The sequence below is a fragment of the Petaurus breviceps genome, unplaced genomic scaffold (genome assembly GCF_028583685.1).
Source record: "Petaurus breviceps papuanus isolate PSGF00001 unplaced genomic scaffold, PetGlider_PUasm1.0 38, whole genome shotgun sequence".
Classification (NCBI taxonomy): domain Eukaryota; kingdom Metazoa; phylum Chordata; class Mammalia; order Diprotodontia; family Petauridae; genus Petaurus; species Petaurus breviceps.
This window is the reverse complement of record NW_027186304.1, coordinates 71,490,228-71,504,225: the sequence shown is the minus strand read 5'-3', so window position 1 is coordinate 71,504,225 and position 13,998 is coordinate 71,490,228. Positions and strand designations below refer to the sequence as shown.

Here is a 13,998-nt window from a genome sequence, read left to right as displayed (position 1 = left end):
TACAATGGAGGGGAAGAATAGGAAGGCAAAAGGGAATGGGTCAACCTAATTCCCATTGAATATGGCTTGAGGAGGGAATGAAATTCACATTAAATAGGCTACATACCCTCCAATATCAACTATATATATATATTCCCTCCAACTATTTTCATACTGAAAAAACTTTCATGTTACATTTCTTGTTTTTCCATGTAGGAATGTTAATAGTTCAACTTTGATAAGTTCCTTATGATTTCTTTTCCCTGTTTACCTTCTCATGGTTCTCTTGCTTCTTGTATCCGAGTGTCAAATTTTCTATTCAACTCTGGTTTTGTCAGCAAGAATGCTTGAAAGTCCTCTATTCCACTGAATGACCATATTTCCCCCTGAAACATGATACTCAGTTTTGCTGGGTAGGTGACTCTTGGTTTTAATCCCAACTCCCTTGCCCTCTGGAATATCATATTCCGAGCCCTTTGATCCCTCAGTGTAGAAGCTGCCAGATCCTGGGTTATCCTGATTGTGTTTCCACAATATTCAAATTGTTTCTTCCTGGCTGCTTGTAATATTCTTTCCTTAATCTGGGAACTCCTTAATCTGGAAGAATGTTCTTTTTGGGATTTTTTTCAGGAGGTGATCATTGGATTCTTTCAACCTCTATTTTGCCCTCTGGTTCTAAAACATCAGGGCAGTTTTCTTTGAGAACTTCCTGGAGGATGATTTCTAGGTTCTTACTTTGGTCATAGCTTTCAGGTAGTCCAATAATTTTTAAAATTATCTCTCCTGGTTCTATTTTCCATGTCAGTGGTTTTTCCCATGAGATATTTCACATTGCCTTCTATTCTTTCATTTGTTTGGATCTGTTTAACAGCATCTTGATTTCTCATAAAGTCATTAGCTTCCATTTGTTCCAATCTAATTCTGAAGCAATGATTCTCCTCATTGAGCTTTTGAGATTCTTTTTCCATCTGGCAAATTTGGCTTTTTAAAGCATTCTTCTCCTCATTGCCTTTTTGAGCCTCTTTTGCCATTTGAGTTAGTCTATTTTTTAAGGTGTGATTTTCCTCAGTCAGGCTGTTGACACTCATTTTATAATTTTCTTGCATTGTTCTCATTTCTCTTCTCAATTTTTTCTCCACTTCTCTTATCTGCTTCTTAAGGTCCTCTATGCCCTGTAGCCTCTCGTATTTTCCTTTGAAGCTTTTGGTGTAGGAGTTCTGACTTCACTGTCTTCCTCCTGTCTCATTCTTTGCTCCTTTTTGTCTCCAAAATATGAGTCTAATATTGGAATCTTCTGTCTGCTTTGTTTCCTTTGCCTGGTCATGTCACCTGTCAGTCACTTGACCACTGTGCTTTTTACCACAGTAAGACTCTGCCACTAGACAGGGGAGCTTTCATCCCAAACGCTGGGGTTTTCTCAGCTGCCAGAGGTATTAGATGGGCACCCTCTCTGAGATCTCCCCATGCTCTGTCGAGCTGATCACACACCCCAGGACCTCCACCCTAGACTGCAGTCCAGATCCAGGCAGGTTAAAGCAAGAGTGATTACCCCTCAGACTGGTGCTTGGTCCCCCTACACTCTGCAGGCCAGGAGCTGAAGCTGCCACATGGCGCTGGCTGGCTGTGTCTGTGGCTCAGTGGCTTCTCGCCCCAGGGGCAAAAGCCATGCTCTCCCACTTACTGGGTCCCAAAGTCCAGACTGCCCTGACCTCTCCCTTTGACCTTTGCTTCTCTGTGTTGATTAATCTGGAAATGGCCACAGCTGCTGCTGATCTGGATTCCCCTCTGGCTGGGGCTGGTCAGGCCTGCCCTGGGGCTAAAGCCTAGGTGTGGGGCTGGGCTCAGCTCCTGGAGCACTGCCTATTCCTGCTGGCCTGCCAGGCTGTCCTCAGCTGGAGGTTAGCTTCTCTGTGTCATTTTGTGGGTTCTGTAGCTCCAAAGTTTGTTTAGAGTCCCCTTTTTACATGGATTGGGGAAGGTGTAAGCTAGAGCAGCGGGGAGGTCCTGCTTCTACTCCACCATCTTGACTTTGCCCTCGAGGGGCAACTTATTTATAACGTCTCAGAGAGTTGCTTGGAGGTACTGAGCAAGTCAGTGTTTTACCCATGGCCACACAACCAGTGTTCAGAGTCTAAACCTAGCTTTCCATCATCTGTGCCTCACCATCTCTATGATACAGCTAAGATTGTGACATAAAACGGAAATGCTAACTTGTACAAAATTGAATTTTACTAGTGAGAAATTGAAAAAAAAGAAAGAAAACTTTAAGTGATTGTTGTTGTTCAATTGTGTCTTACTCCTCCTGACTCCATTTAGGGATTTTCTTGGCAAAGATAGTGCAATGGTGTGTTATTTCCTTTTGTAGCTCATTTTTTTTTTCAGATGAGGCAACTGAGGCGAATAGGGTTAAGTGACTTGTTCAACATCACACATCTAGTAAATGTTTGAGGCCAGATTTGAACTCAGGAAGATGAGTCCACCTGACTCCGGGCCCAGAAGAGAATCACAAGAAGGAAAAATCATCTATTGGATAAGTTTTTCAGGAAAGAGTGGAAGTCATATTCTGCCCTTTTTATCATGGGCTCTCGTTTGATATTCTGTCATTTCTAAGTTACAGAATGATTTCTAGTTATAATATGTTGCATGTTAGTAGGTTATAATATATGCTGGGATAGCTTAGTAGATTTTTTTCCTTTATAATAATTGTATAAAATTCTCAGAAAAGGACCTAACAAAGCGTAACATGTGATCTCAGACAGTACTGATACCTTTTTATTCTTTAGTTGAGTTTGAAAATTACCACAGTTAAATCCCTTGAACACTAAAGTCACAAGTAAGAATTGTGAATTATATACTTAATTCACTTTATGGTCTTGTAGAAATAATTTTTGAGGTAGATAATGACATATCACACATGGAGTTTGAATGGATGACCTAATTATAGATAATATCAGTTTTCATGTAAATGATTAGTTTTAGATTATAACATCTATTCAACTGCTCTTATCAACAGGCTTTAGACTGATAACATCAATCTGACATTATTAAACTTATTTTCAGAGTGATTATCTTCTCAGTCTCATGCAGTAGATTTGTGAGAATTAAGAACTATTCATAAATCTGGTCTATTTTTCAAAGGCTTGAGAGTACATGAATATTATAGTTTATAAAATGATGTAAGTTAAAAGAAATAGGTATAATTCAAATTTTAAGGATTTCATCATTATTTCCATTCAGATAGAACTAATTAAATGATTACTTATTTCAAGAAAGGCTAACTTTATAACAGGCTTCTTTACATGAACTATAGATAAAATGACAGGGTTGAGTGGCCCTTTTCAGAATCAGGATTACTGAAATGCCTTTACTTTGGGTAGGTCCTCCAGGTACCAGGGTTTTATCCTTATTTTTGTAGGTGTAGAAACCTTATTTTTTCATTTCTCCAGAGTTTTCAGTGATCTCTTCTCAGTATTTATTGTTGCTGACCTCTGTAGCCTTTGATAGTATTATGCACTTTCTCCTCTCTAAAATTTTGGTGACACAGATCGCTCTTGGTTCTCTATTTGTAAAATGCATAGCACAGTTTCTGACACATAGTAGGTACTATGTAATTGCTTATTCTCTTCCCCCACCCCCTGCCTTTCTCCTGTTTGTCTGACCCTCTCTTTCTCTGTCTCCTTTGTTAGATGCACATCCATGTCAGACCTCTTGACCATGGGCTAACCCTCCAGGTTCAGGCCAGAGTCCTTTATCTTTTCCTCGTGATATTCTCACACTTGTTGCAATATCTCATTGTTTCTACCTTCACAACATCTTTCTACTTCTCTTACAGAGCCATCATCATAATTAGGCATTTTTCTCTCACCTCATCTATTGCACTAGCTTCATATTTGGTTTTCCTGCCTCAAATTCTCTGTTATAATCCATTTTCTACTTACCTGCAAAAATGATTTTCCTAAATCATAGATCTGACCCTTTCACTCTCCTTGCCCAATAAATTCTATTGGCCCCCTATTACTTCCAAGATCAAATATGATGTCCTCTATTTGGCATTTATGATAGCTACCGTGTTTCCCCGATAATAAGACCTATCCCGAAAATAAGCCCTCCCCTTACTGTGTAAGATTCCTCTAAAATAAGCCCTCCCCCAAAAATAAACCCTATTGAGATTGCTACTGTAGTGAAGGTGATCCCCTGCACTACATGCTACATTACGGTACCCTCTGTATGCACCGTCCCATCCCCCCCTTGGTGAAACGCACGCTGCGCTCCGAGCTGCATCCAATCAGAGCTGCAGCAGTGAGCGCGTCATCCTGTTCTTCCCCAGTGATTTGCTTGCTGGCGCCATTGAGAGCAGTGCCGTGGAGGAGAGCTGAGGCAGGACAACATAAGCCCTCCCCTGAAAATAAGCCCTCTGGTGTTTTTCTTTCCAAAAAAATTAATAAGACAGTGTCTTATTATCAGGGAAACACGGTAGGTGGTGCAGTGGCTAGAGTGCCAGGCCTGGAGTCAGGAAGACTCATCTTCCTGAGTTCCAATTTGACCTCAGAAACTTACTAGCTGTGTGACCTTGGGCAGGTCACTTAACCTACTTTGCCTCAGTTTTCCCATCTGTAAAATGAACTAGAGAAAGAAATGGCAAACCCCTCCAGTATCCTTGCCAAGAAAATCCCAAATGGGTTCATGAGTCAGACATAACTGGAAAACAACTGAACTGAATTTGATATTTAAAGCTCTTTACAACCCAGTCCCTTCCTACCTTTCCAGTTTTCTTACGTGTTGCTCTCCTTCACATCGATCCAACCACACTGGCCTATTTGTTGTACCTCAAACATGACCCTCCACTTCTGTCTCCATGATGTTAGAAATGTACAGAATGCTCTCCCCTTTGCCTCTTAACCTTGCCTGACTTCCTTCAAGAGTCATCACAAACACATCCTTCTGCAGGATGAATTCCTTGGTCCTCCGCCTTCTGGAGCATTTTTCTCTAAGGTTTCTTTCCTTCTACTCTGTATGTTTGCTGTGTGAGCCTTTCATCTACATGTTGCCTTGCCCATTAGAAGGCAAGCTTCTTGGGGGCAGGGACCCCTTTTTTTTTTTTGCCTTTCCTTCTATCCCCAGTGCTTATAATAGGAGCTGGCACACAATAAAGCACTTATTAAATGCTTGTGGGCAGGTTGACTGATAATTCACCCAAACTGATCAGGTTCTGGGAATTGATTAAAGGTGACCAAATTAAAAAAAAAATGCTTCCTAAACCGTGTGCTAATTTGTGAATTTATAATGAGAGCTATGGTCATTTGCACAAGCCATTTCTTGTTACTGGCTTTAAATCTTGTTATCCAGGTAAGTGTGTTCACCTAAGTGATCAAATGATATAGTAGACAGTTGTTTGGTGTAATGGAATTCAAGCAGAAGAGTTCAAACATACTTGGGGTGATTTCCATTAAGCCATGATAATTAGATGAATTGTCCTCCACATTTGGCTTATTTCTATCTTAAAACATCAAAGTAACTCTCTCCCCTGGACTTTGCTGGATACCAAGTTGACACATTTTTACTATCCACCTTTCCACTTTTGATATTTCTTATTAATAACCCCAAGCTTCTGTAATTACAGCACTTTACTATCTGACCCACAATTTCCAAGATGAAAGCTTATTTTTACATTAGTCACATTTCAGATGAATTTGTTAATTTCTGCTCTTTCAGGAAGGCCTCCAAGAATCTCTGCTGAGATTTAGGTAACACCCTCATCGTCTTAACAGCAGGAAGGAAAAAGGAAAGGAATAATCATATAGCACCTTCTTTGTGCAAGGCATTGTGCTAAGCACTTTGCAAATATTGTCTTATTTGATCTTCACAACAACCCTGGAAGGTTGATGCTGATATTGTCCCCATCTTACGGTTGAGGAAACTGGGGCAAATAGGTTAAGTGACTTGCCTGTGGTCATATAACTAATGTGTCTAATGCCAGATTTGAACTCAGGGCTTTCTGATTCTATACCCATTGCATCATCTATCTGCCTCTAAGCAGGTCAGTTAGATCATCTCTTAGGAAGGATTTTTTTCCTGAGAAGATTTATTTATGCATATAACTAATTCTCATGCATGTCTGTTGATTTTGGTTAGCTTCTATTTTAAAGTGGCATTTTCTGAACTTGTCCCCAAATTCTGGGGTCACAGCTTATAAATTAACTACAACTATAAATATTAGTAAATTAGCATGGAGGCAGCAAAAGAAATAGTGAATAGATACAGGATAAGGTGCTGGACTTAGATCTGAGTTCAAATCTTGCTTCACATACTAGATAATAATAGCTAACAATTATATAGCATTTACTGTATGCTAGGTGCAGTGCTAAGTGCCTTCTCATTATTGTCTTAATTGATCCTCACAACATCTCTGGGAGGTAGGTGCTGTTAGCTTCATTTTACAGATGACAAAATTGAGGCTGACAGAGGCTAAGTGACTTGCCCACAGTCATACATCTAGCACATATCTGAGGCTGGATTTGAACTTGGGTCTTCCTGATTCGAGATGCAGCACTCTTATCTACTGTGCTACCTAGGTGCTGCCTCAGGCAAATCACTTAACCTCTCTCAGACTCCTTTTTCTCACATATAAAATAGGGATAATAGGAATGCCAATTGGATCAAATGATGTAAAGTATCCTATTGGATCAAACATGTAAAGTGCTTGGTAAGATTTTAAATTCTATACAGTAAATCAAGCACCGACCCTGGAGTCAGGAGGACCTGAGTTCAAATCAGCCTCAGATTCGACACTTTCTAGCTGTGTTACTTTGGGCAAATAACTTAACCCCAGTTGCCTTGCCTTCCCCCTTCCAAAAAAAATTAAAGATATTAAATGTTGTGTAAATTATTATCATTAATTAATTATTTTTATATACACTTGGAATTAGAAGGATACTGGCTGTGTGACCATGGGTATGTTACTTTCCCTCTCAGTGAACCAGGCACCTAAGATTTTAAGTTATGGAGGAGTTTTTTAGGTTTTTTTTTTTGTTTGTTTGTTTGTTTGCTTTTTATAGGGGGGAAGACAATTGGGGTTAAGTGACTTGCCCAAGGTCACATGACTAAGTGTTAAGTGTCTGAGGCCGGCTTTGAACTCAGGTCCTCCTGACTCCAGGCCTCTTGCTCTATTCACTGCACCACCTAGCCACCCCTATGGAGGAGTTTTGATTCTGCATCAGCAGAATTTCACACCAGCAAGTTCCCACCTCAGTGAAATCATAAGACTAGACCAAAGTAGGGGGTGGAGGGGTAAGGTTTTCCTAAAAAACAGCTTATCTCTTGTATATATTACTTTGCAGCCTCTATTTAGTATATTTTTTCCTCAAATAGATAAGCATAATCTTGAAAATATAGTTTGCTAGATCAATATAAAGTTAATCTAAGAGATAAAATACAAATTTAAAAGAAAGTAAGAATCAGATTCCTCCCAATACCTATAATATGTGTTATCCTTAGTTTTATGAAGATTTCATTTCAGTTCATATCTATACTACAAAATACCGGATGCTTGCATTTACATCTTCTTTTTTCCCTTACCTTTCTGGGTAGTCTAATCTGTTGACAGTTTCTTTTAAAACTGACCCATAGGTAATGAGAATGGATAATTATGATCTCAGAGCTGCTGCTAACACAGTTTTGGGGTTTCATTTAGTGTGAAGATGATTTGGCTGAGAAGAGAAGGAGCAATGAAGTACTCAAGAGAGCCATCGAAACGTACCAGGAGGTAGCTGACCTGCCAAATGTCCCTGCTGACCTGGTGAAACTCAGCCTGAAGCGGCAGTCAGAGAGACAGCAATTTTTAGGTAAGACTAAATTTTTAAAATGGAAATCAGGTCAGCATGAAATGCCTGACTTTGGAAGCAACTAAAGGCCAAATAGATATGAAATCTTCAGATTTATAACTGGGTTTGGGTAGATTATCTAGCTAATTTTATGAAGGTCACCTATAAAACCAGAGTCTCAATCTTAGCCCTTATACGAAGAGTTCAAATAGTAAGTGGAAAGAAGACAATAAATAGGTTTTTAAAAATTAGAAAATTATAGACCTATAGCATCTTTACAAAAAAAGATTAACTGTACTATGTGCAAACAATTTAAAAAAATCATGAAGTCAGTTTTTCAGTGTATTGAGGAGAAGATACTATTACCTGTCTCTCTCACCCATGTCCAACAGTTACAGCTAAAAGAAAGCAGCAAGTATATTCAAACTTAATTTAAGCTGGACCTTTGATTTAATTTTGTGTGACATACTTATCCATAAACTAGGAGGATTAGTTGAAGGATGGTATACCTGGAGAAATTATAATAATATATTGTTATGATATCTCATCAGTCATATGTTATTTTAAGGTTTACAAAATGCTTTGCTTACTTGTTTGATCTTCTCAGCAACATTAGGAAATAAGTACTAGAGATACTGTATCCTCATTTTACAAGTGAGGAATTTGAGGCCTCTAAAGGTTAATTAATGTGTCTAAAGTTACACAGCTAGTAGTAGCAGCTATAATGATAACTAGCATTTATATAGGACTTTAAAATGTGTTTTGTTTTTGCTTTTTGGAAGGGCAATTGGGGTTAAGTGACTTGCCCAAGGTCATACAGCTAGTAAGTATCAAGTGTCTGAGGTTGGATTTGAACTCGGGTCCTCCTGACTCCAGGGCCGGTGCTCTGTTCATTGCGCCACCTAGCCACCCCAGGACTTTAACATTTGAAAAGTGATTTATAAATATTATTTCATTTGATCTTCATCAACTCTGGATGGTGGTATTATTATATTCATATTATAGGTGAGGAAACTGAGGCAACAGTAATTGCATGAATTGATCAAAGATCACACGGTAAATGACTGAGACTGGATTTGAACCAGGTCTTATTGATTTAAACCCCAGAGTTCTATCCAAGTTCCACCTACATAAGAAACTCCAAAATACTGAGAAAGTAAAGAATTCTTGGGTATTTTTGTTGTCACATAAGCTCTGGTGTTCTCCCAAGGTTTTGTCTTTAGCCCTCTTCTCTCCCTTGATGTCCTCTCCTAGAGCTGCAATTATTCCCTCTCTGCAGATGATTTCTATATCTATAGATCTAGCCCCTATCTCTCCCCTGAGTTTCATTTCCTCATTCCCATTTTTCTTAATAGTTCTATGCAAACCTCATCATTGCCCTAAGATCTTGTCCCCTCAGCTTCCTCCTTCTGCTGATGACTCCACTGTCTTGTGAGGCACCTGGACTGAAAACCATAGCCCATAGCTGCTACCCAAGCTACATAGCCCAAGAGCTGCCAGGTCCCATCTGTTGTCCTTCCATCTCTTGCCAATATGAGATCTCTTAGCTAATCTCTCCTAGCCATCTCCCCTTATTTCTCATACATTCACACTGCCACCTCTCTAGATCTGTCACTTCTCACCTAAACTATTGTATTACCCTCCTACTTGGTCTTCCTGTGGTCATCTCCTTTCATTTAAATGCAACAGATACTGAGGTCCAAGTCCCTAATTTAGACACTGGCATGGATGGGAGGGAGATAAAAAAATAAATATGACGCAAGCCCTACTTACAAGGAGTTCTCTGGTCCAGCCCCCACTTAATCACCAAAATATTTGTCCTAATGTACTCATCTGACCACAGCACACTTTTTGCCTAGAGAATAAAGTACAAATGTTTTCATTAGAACTTAAGGCCCCTGAGAGTCTGAGTCAAAACCACTTTTTGAACCTTATTTCATCTTACCACCATGCATTTTCTCTTCTCTCCATATTGGACAACTGATTGCTCCTTGAGCTCATTCTGTATTCTCATACCTCAAAGAATTCACATAGATTATATCCAGTGCTTGCAGTGTTCACACACATCTCCCCTTCTGCTAAAACCTAGACAAGATGTCATCTCTTCATGGAGCCTTCCCTAATTGTATCACAGGCAAAGGGAAAGGATTGCTCTTTCCTTAAATGTTCTTAAGAGAACTTTTCTGGAACTTTCACTTTCTACCTTGAGTCATAGTTTTACCTTTCTACCTTCATTTCCCCCCTCCACCAACCCAGTTAAACTGTAAGTTGCTTAAGGAGAGGGATGTCCTATTTTGTGCCCCTAGGACCTAGCATTGTGTCTACCATGGAGAAAGCAGCTGAGAGTTCATTGAACTGAATTGCCTTGGAAAACATCCCCTACTGTATTCAACATTTCTGTATGTTATACTTGACTTTTAAAATAAAAACCATAGCAAACTAGATCATTGGGGCTGACAGATACTTTTGCCATCCCCTCATGAAGTACCAACAAAATGTTAAATTAGTGGTTGGTTTTGGGTGTCTTCATAGGGATATTTCTATTTTGACAACATTAAGATATTTAAATAAAAGAATTTAAGCCCTAAGAATTCACTATGTCTTCTTAAGGAAATGGGAGGCCAGGAGGGCTAGATAGGGGGAAGAAACTGTACAAATGGGAGACCTAGGAAGTCATTCCTATCATTCCCGTGTGTGTGTGTGTGTGTGTGTGTGTGTGTGTGTGTATTTGGCCAGGATCACACTTAAGTAACCCAGAAGATTTTTAATTCATCTTGTTTATGATGACTGTCCTTGGTACCTAAATATATTAGTGTTTTAAAACTCTTACTTTTAAGAAGTCCTTCCCTGGTGCCAATTTTTGTTCAGCTTTTGGTTCTTTTCTGAAACTTCAGATTTCCCAACTCTTTTTTTGGATGCCCCGTAATAGAGTTCCTCCTACATGTTTGGTTTTTTCCCCCCAATTCTGTATCTTAACTCTGTCTTAGCCATAACTACAAACTTCATTACTGATTCTTGGCCAGATCATATATCATTACTTCAAAGCCTTTCTGTTCTGTACTTATCCAGTTCTTTCTCATTTTGCATTTTTTTTTTGCAAACTACCCAGGCTTATTGACCTACATTCCATTTTATTGAGACTCCTTCTATTTGCTTCTGACCATTTCTCCTATTTAACAAAATATCATACTTATATAAAAGAAGCGATGTGGTTTAGTGTATAGAAAACCTGCTTTGGAGTCATTAACAGCCAGCTTCAAGGACTCTCTGACAAATACCAATTGTGTGATTCTGAGAAAGTCAGTTAAACCTTTCAGTAGAGAGTTGCCAAGGCAACTCTATATAAATTGTAAAACATTCTCATCTATGTTGGTAAAGTGAATTTCTTCATTGGAAGTTCTCTATATTGATGATACCATAGTCCCAGTTCTCTCTCTTGTCTCATACACATAACACACACCCACACACATCAGTATGTGTGTGTGTGTATATATATATATATAATTAATGAAGGTATATTTCCAAAGGTTTGGGTTTTTTTTTTCCTTCCTCATGGAACATGGCATTAATTAGGATCATGAGGTTATAGTATCCCAGGATTTCAAGGAACATTTTTAGAGGTCACTTTTAACTTATATTACCCTATATAGGCCTTCCTAGGCCCCCCATTTGTGTAGCTAATCCTCCTGCTGTATATTTCCCCACCTCCTTTAGATGACATTGAATTCTATCTTAGAGCTTAACTTCTTATATTGAAATCTCTTAATGTTTTCAGAATAGAAATATCCCTGGAATGACCCCCAAATGTACCCTATATTATATTTTTTCCAAATCCTGCACCATCCTGCTCACTCTCCTCATGTTGCATTCTAGTTTATAGATTTCTTTCTTCAGATATATATGCAGTAATCCAGGTGTGGTCTGCCCAGAGCAGAGTGCAGTGGGACTCTTTCCTCCCTTGTTCTTGACATTACACTTCTCTTAACGTGGCTGACATTCCATTACCTTTTTTTGGCAGCCACAGCATCCCCTTGGCTCATGTAAAGTCTACAGTCTATTAGGTTTTACTCAGACCTTTTTGTGTTCTTGTACTGTTTTTCTCACCGTAGAAGCAGCATTGCAAATTGTATTTCCCCCTCATTACTTATCTTCCTAAGTGCCATGATGAATAATTGTGCTTGGAAAAAGATTCCTTGTATCCTAGCTACTTTTGAAAAACCTACAGAGTACATAATCACAAGTAACTCCCCAAACCTCATAGAAAATGATCACTTTTGACATTAGTGAATCAAGGACACTTTTAAAGTTGAGTTACCATGAATGTTGACTTAGATCTTATAGTACATGCTTTTTGCCCACCAGAGGGTGATATAATACTGGAAAATGTGGCACTCTCCCTAAGTGAGTGATTTCTTACCATCATGAAACTGGGGAAACACCTAAAATTGTAGTTAAATGTAGACTTACCAAGAATGCTTTCTCAGGCTCTTCAGTGACTTGTTATGGAGTAGGTAGACTGGACTTTTTTCACTCCTTGAATTTTTAATGAAAGGGGAAAATGCACTATAAAAATATTTAGACATTTTTAGCAACTTAAAGGAAAATGGCACACAATAAACCCTGAAATATGAATATAAACAAGTATCAGGCGTGGGAACTTCTTAAAAACTTCTGTAATTGGCATTCTGTTTTTCCATGTCCCCAGATTAAACATTGTCATTGCAACTATTTAGACTTAACAGTGAGTACTTCCTAATAGAGAGCTACAGACTTTAGAGTGGTGGTAGTTGTTGATGACAAACTTCAGAAAGTTGTTAGGAAGACCTGAGTTCAGATCCATTCTCAGACATTTATTTAATGTGTGCATGACCCTGGGCAAGTCACTTAATCTCTGTCTGCCTTAGATTCCTCATCTGTAAAGTTGAGATAAAAATAACACCTACCTTTCAGAGCTGTGAGGATAAAATAAGATATTTATAAGGTGCTTTGCAAACCTTAAAGCACCATATAAATTCAATATTCAACATTATTAGAATTATTATTATAAATTTTACATATGATATTACTTGAGGGAACTGAACATGTTCCCTGGGGAACATGCTAGGGAAAATAATATTCAGGGGCAACACAGAGCAATGGATCTGGAGTCAGGAAGACCTGAGTTCAAATCTGGCCTCAGGGAAGACCTGAGATTAAATCTAGTGGTGTGATCCTGGGCAAATTACTTCATTTCTGTCTGCCTCAGTTTCTTCAACTATAAAATGGGGATCATAATAGTACCTATCTCCCTGGGTTGTTGTGAGGATCAAATGATGGCCAGTGCTAGGTACATAATAGGTGCTTAGTAAATCTTTCCTTCTCTACTTTTCCTCTCTCTCACTCCCTCCTTTCTTCCTACCTTTTTTCCTTCCATCCCTCTTTCCTTCCAATGGTGTAAGTTGCAAAGAGGCCACTTTAACCTTGATCTCCTTTTAAGGTTTTTAAATGAAAGTTATTTGAGCACTTTTCGTGTATGTTATAATGGGGATTCCTTCACAAATGGAAGGGATTATATGGCCACTAAAATCCCTTGATTCTGTGATATTTAGTCAGACATTTTGTCTGCTTTCAGGTTTCATTGAATGATCTCTTACGGTTTGTAAAAACTGAATATACTGAAGTGTACTTTTCTGTTTTCAATCAAATCAGGTCACATGAGAGGCTCCCTGGTTACACTTCAGAAATTGGTTCACTTGTTTCCCAATGATACTTCTTTCAAGAATGACCTTGGAGTGGGTTATCTCTTGATTGGTGACAATGACAATGCTAAGAAGGTTTATGAAGAGGTAAACAAATATATTCTATTTCAACCAAAAAAAAATGACTTTGTGCGAATATTAAGCCAGTCAGTGAACAAGCTCTGAGTATGTTCCAGGCACTGTGCTGAGTGTTGGGAATACATATTTAAGCAAAAAGAAAGACAGTTCCTGCCTTTGGGAGGAAAAAAAGGAAGCTGAAAAAAAAAAGGGAGAAGGATTGGGGTGGGGGTGGATGATAGACAATATTGGCCAGAGCACCTTCCTTAAATGGAAGCTCTGGGAAGCCATCTAATCAGAGGGAGAGATTGAAGGGGTGTACTGGTGGGGTCTGAATTGCAAGCCTAGAGTGATCTGGGAAAAATGATTTCTGGCTGGGTGGAGGGAGAGGAAGGAGGGAAGTC

The 13,998-nt window shown here is 38.9% G+C and overlaps 1 protein-coding gene across 7 annotated transcripts in view; it reads left to right on the top strand.

The window, feature by feature from the left end:
* The window catches only part of ASPH (aspartate beta-hydroxylase), a 523,279-nt gene that overhangs the window by 439,957 nt on the left and 69,324 nt on the right, over window positions 1-13,998 (top strand). For all 7 annotated transcript variants that reach the window (XM_069100008.1, XM_069100007.1, XM_069100009.1 and 4 more), the window contains 2 exons: window positions 7,670-7,820; window positions 13,488-13,624. In XM_069100008.1, the coding sequence (XP_068956109.1) occupies window positions 7,670-7,820; window positions 13,488-13,624 (288 nt within the window). The remainder of the gene's footprint in view (window positions 1-7,669; window positions 7,821-13,487; window positions 13,625-13,998) is intronic.